The sequence below is a fragment of the Theobroma umbraticum genome, unplaced genomic scaffold, assembly GCF_002168275.2.
Source record: "Theobroma umbraticum cultivar Fairchild unplaced genomic scaffold, ASM216827v3 scaffold_44.0, whole genome shotgun sequence".
Taxonomy (NCBI): Eukaryota; Viridiplantae; Streptophyta; class Magnoliopsida; order Malvales; family Malvaceae; genus Theobroma; species Theobroma umbraticum.
Genome location: NW_018397255.1, coordinates 7779808 through 7784812, shown reverse-complemented (window position 1 = coordinate 7784812; position 5005 = coordinate 7779808). Strand labels below are relative to the sequence as shown.

The 5005-nt window shown below is 32.0% G+C and overlaps 2 protein-coding genes across 6 annotated transcripts in view; one reads left to right on the top strand and one right to left on the bottom strand.

The window, feature by feature from the left end:
* The window catches only part of LOC110409728 (pre-rRNA-processing ESF1-like protein), a 6317-nt gene extending 5672 nt beyond the window's left edge, over window positions 1-645 (bottom strand). Inside the window, exons 1-2 of one of the 3 annotated variants that reach the window (XM_021419176.2) lie at window positions 372-645; window positions 1-173 (exon numbers count right to left, since the gene is read on the bottom strand). The exon at window positions 1-173 is cut by the window's left edge and continues 401 nt beyond it. In XM_021419176.2, coding sequence (XP_021274851.1) covers window positions 1-133 — 133 coding nt within the window. In that variant the 5' untranslated portion in view covers window positions 134-173; window positions 372-645. The remainder of the gene's footprint in view (window positions 174-371) is intronic. The other 2 variants (XM_021419175.2, XM_021419177.2) reach the window with 2 other exon arrangements.
* Window positions 646-2783: 2138 nt separating this feature from the next.
* Window positions 2784-5005, top strand: part of LOC110409188 (Peroxisomal membrane 22 kDa (Mpv17/PMP22) family protein) — a 3956-nt gene continuing 1734 nt past the window's right edge. For 2 of the 3 annotated variants that reach the window (XM_021418458.2, XM_021418456.2), the window contains exon 1: window positions 2784-3245. In XM_021418458.2, the coding sequence (XP_021274133.1) occupies window positions 2988-3245 (258 nt within the window). In that variant the 5' untranslated portion in view covers window positions 2784-2987. The remainder of the gene's footprint in view (window positions 3246-5005) is intronic. The other variant, XM_021418457.2, reaches the window with a different exon arrangement.

Below are 5005 nucleotides of genomic sequence, written 5' to 3'. Positions count from 1 at the left end.
CGTCCGTGATGATCTTGCCACTGCCACTTCCATTTTTTTTGCTGTTGCTACCTTGCGGCGAGAGTATAGAATCAGGTTTGTTCTTGTTCCTTTTCTTACTCTTGGCCTTCTGGCCTTTGTTTTTGGATCCCATGGATAATTCTATTTCTAGGGTTGCTCCACTCGCTGCTGCTCTAAAAAAAAAGGATTTAAATAAAAACTTAAACAAAAAAATCAGATATGATTGCCCCCAGGCCCAAACATAACATTATATCCATAGCTTAATTCAGAAAAAAGCTTAACATAACTTAATTCCCTTTCAAGTTTCAATCAAGAAAAAGAATCATCAGGCAACATTTAAGTAGTTGAAGTGGGGAACCAAGACACCTCACCTGGGGAATATGCAAAGACTAGGACCGGAACAAGCCGAAACCAAAAGAAACGAGAAAGCCGCCGCTTCCTGCCCGCCTGCCGCGGAGCTAGTCTTCCTTCACCTATCGCCGCTTGGTGACGGAGGAGATGACAAGCGTAAAGTGGCTTGGTGCTGGTGAGGTTCAGCTGGAAAGGATGGAGAAACAAATTTAAAGTTGAAGCCTGACCTAGTGATGCACTGAACTGAGGCCTCAAGGGCAATAGGAAAAGTTGAAGAAGGAAGAGGGCCGGCTGTGTTATTGCGTAACGAAATTTAAAAGAACAACAACAAAAAAACAACTGTAATGCAAATTTCGGGCTGTGTGGGACTGTGGGCTGCTATCTTATGGGTGTGGCCCGTCTGAGAAATAAAAATTCTGTCTGGTTTCATTGGATTTTGGCCCTATTTTGACTCTACAGTCTACGCAAATATGTTAATATGATCTAAAAACATATTATTGGAATACACACATTTGATTCAACAACAAAACTATTTTCTTATTCAATATGTTAAATTCAAATTCTCTTTTTCTTTAAATAAAAAATGTATTACCAACATTATGACATATGGATTATAGTGAATTATAGATATAAAGCTAATTTTATTCATAATCTACCACTTGTTTAAAAGCATTCATATTCTAACAATAATTAACTAAAAAATACTATTGTAATATAATTTTAATTAAATCATATAGTTTAATTAGTTAATAATATTGTATTATAACTTTAATTAAATATTTTGTACAATTATCTTAATAAAAGTTATTTCAATCCAAATAAACATTTTTGCAACTAGTAAAAATCTTCTTTACCAACTTAACATACCAACGCCGAGTACATGAAAAACATAAAGTTTTGTTTAAATGACAAGGAAGTGATCTAAAATCATTAGGTCTCAAGTACAAATCTCATCGTGTGTAGAATTGGTTGTTAATTTATTTGGTTTATTAATTAGTTTTTTATATTGAAAGTAATAGTAATATTATATTTGTTGAAAATTGTATGTTTGCAATATAATTTCAAGTATGATTCTCATTTAAAAAAATAGGATGAAGGAAGATATTCTTGCAAAAAATAAATATTAATGTACAAACAAAAGAGGAAAACAACGGAACATTCTAAATGACTTATCACTTTATATGGTGTAATTATTACTAGTATTTACTAGTTTTTTTTTAAAAAAAAAATTAGTAGGCAAAAACGATAAAATGAACAAAAATCTGAAGAAGAGGAAGGAGAAAGGTAGGATGAGCCTTCTTCAACAACCAGAACATATTCTTCATATATTCATGAGCACCTCAGGCAGCAATGTAACCAACTACACCAACTCATCACAAAACCAGTTCGCAAAAGGGTTTAACATTGTTAAGAGTTTAATTGATTGTAAATAATTGATTCTAATAAAAAGATAAAGACTTGTATGATAGGTCTAATTAAGTACATGAATTTCTATTTTAACTACTATACTAAGATAAGTTAAGGTTGGAGATTATAAATGCTAATAATTATACATCGCAAAAACTATAATTTTTCATTGAAATCTTAAACCATAAGATTTTAATCACAAAACTTCAAATTGTAATTTTTTCGTCATAAATGCGGTGCCAATTTATACCTTAATCAATAACAACTAGACATGTACATGCTTGGGTTGAGCTTATCATTGGACCTCCCTTTTGAAAGTCACGCACGAGTCTGGCGCGACTTACCCATATAATTATTATTTTTATACAAAATTAATAAAATATTATTTTATTATTTCCAAAAAATAAATATTATATTAATATCTTACAAAATTTTAAGTGTATTTTAAAATTAAAATTAAATAAAAATATATATTATTTATTAATAAAAAATATAAACGAGTGGAGCTAAACTGAGGGACTTGAAAATCAATATTCAAACCCGACCTAAAGTCAAGTTGGCCTCGCTTCCTACACCTCAATTCAAAAATGATTTTTGTGTCAGCAAAATAAACATATTTTAAAATTTCAAAACAATTGTTTAGAATAATGTGTATAATCTTACTTACACAAAGCAGAACAGTACGCTAGAATTGATGTCACTTTTTAGTCATCTACTAAATTTTAATCAATTACGGTTTTACTTCTATGGTTTTATTTTATTTTATAATTACTTTCTAAAATGTACAAAGTAAATAATAAAAGTTAATTATTTAACATAATAATATAATAAATTTTTAATCAAATGAACACATCATAAGTATATTAGTTTATATTGCATTTGAAATTTAAATTTAGTTTTAGAATTTTTTATTTCGAAATTTTTTGTTTGTATGAATTTGGAATTTAATATTCAAATTCCTTTTTCTTTTTTTGCATTTCGTCGCTCCGATAATATACCATATTTATTGAAAAGGGAAAAACATAATCTTGGGGATCTTATTGAAGTGTCCGTGTTGTAAGGAGCAGGAACAAAACGCAGCGTTTCCGAGCGGAGCGGCGTCGTTCAAGTTTTACCGGCTGGTACAAGTACTTAGATGATCAATCACGAATGCGAAAAGCAATTGGTCGGTTTTCATTGTGTACCTTTTCTCCCCCAATTTTCCAGAAGTGATTTTCGTGTTGGCGAAAATGGAAGCATTGGGCAGTAATGGCGCCTTTTGGGGGTGGAACCTCCCAGATCTAAGAAGCAAGAAGAAGCGGTTTCAATCAAAGTCGAAGTCCTCCGACTCAACGGCGGAGGCAACCGGCGCTGGCGGTTACCGTTTCCCGTTGAAGCAAGCTGTAACGGCCGCCTCACTCGCTCTAACGGGTGACACTATTGCCCAACTCAGCGACCGCTGGAGAAAACAAAAACAGTCCCTCTCTGGTTCCAGTGATACAAGTAAGGTCAGTTTCTCTCTAAATTTTGCCACTTACGCATCTGGATTTTTTTTTCTTGGTGGTGAACTTTCATATTTTTTGGATCGGTAGATTTAGCATTTTACGTTATTGAGGCTTTGTGATTGTCAATATTACTAGTCATGGTTTTTTGAATTCAAAGTTTTGCTCTGTTTGGTTGCTAAGAAAAATGTTGGAAAGTATTGTCTGGGTTCAGTCAACATTTGAAATCAGGGGGAATCGAATTTTCATGCCTATTAAACTTATAATCATCGCAATTTTTTAGGGAAACTGTATCAGTGTAGTTGTTTGAATTGCCAGGTTTGTCATCCCTATGTGTGTCGACTAATGAAGTATATCTATGAAATGGAGTTGTTATGATGAGTTTTGGGAAGTGGGTTGGTATTAGTGCAAAAGATATTGGTGTTAGAGTATGCTGGCAGCAGCCTAAAGGTATTTAGAACGCATGCAGCTTGCTGAGGTTCTAATGCCCATGCCTTAATTTGGCACTTGTCCTTTTGTGGTTCATTTTAAGTATTAAATTTATATTTCTTTACTTTTTGTTTGAAAATCATATTTCTTTATGTTGAAGTTGCAGGTTCTTATTTTATTCTCTGTTTTCTTGAGTTTAATTGTTAGCTATATTCATAATTTTATAAATTTCTGGAAATTGTAGAGTTTGAGTTGAGGATCTTACTCTAGGTGTTTTTAATGCTACTGGGTTTTGTTTTAAGTTATCTGTAAGCATTTGTTAAGTCCTTAATCAACCAGGGATGCAAGGAGTCTATATAAATCAAAGGACTTTTTCTATTGAGATATATATTATTATCAAGTAATTTCTAGCATTATTGCTCTTGTGATTGTATGATGCAACTTGGATGTGACTTCTTAGGAACCCTAAGTGTGAACTTGGAGATTTCTTCTCTTCTTCTCTTTAGGTTACTTGATTTATTCTGTTTTCCTCAAGAACTCAGATCAGAAAATTGACTTAAACCCTAATTACAAGCTGCCTTACATCACCTGGAGTTGAGAAGTTAGCCCATTTGTCTAAACTTAGGTGTTGTTTGATAAAATGAAAAACTTCAACAAAAAGAATCAAGTACTGAATTTATAGTTTTGAAAAATTTAAGTATTGAATTTTTAATGTATAAATCGGTTGATAATCTACTGAAAAATTATATACTAAATAGATTTTTGTTGATATTTTTCTAAGCATTTTACATTAGTAAAAGTTAAAATGAAAAATAAATAGTTGAAAAGGAAAAAAAATATAATGTTCATGTAATTAAATGACAAATTTTTTTCTTAAATAAGAATGGCTGAATACATTAAGTAGATTTAACTACTTAATATTTTCCACACTTTTTCATTGAAAATTTTCCATTTAAGTTGGTTCTAAAATGAGTTATGAATTGCATTAAAAAAAATTCAATCATTGATAATTTTCATTTTCAATGGCTTATCAAAGACACCCATAGTTTTGGTACTGGTAGGTGACAATGTGTGGCAGTTTAGATGATCAGTTTCAATTTCAATGAAATGACTGGCTTGAAGTATTTAGCAGATCCTTGGTGATTTGGACTTTAGATGGCTCAAATTGCTGAAAGTGGATCTTCCTAGCTCATTCCAAACAGTTAGGAATGTTGTTTTGGAGCATTGGACTGCATATTCATGTGACATCCTATAAGTGGGAGGGAGTGGGGGTGGGGGAGTATTGATTGCATTTATCACCAATGAATCATCTTCTCTTTGTGTGTGTGTATGTTTTT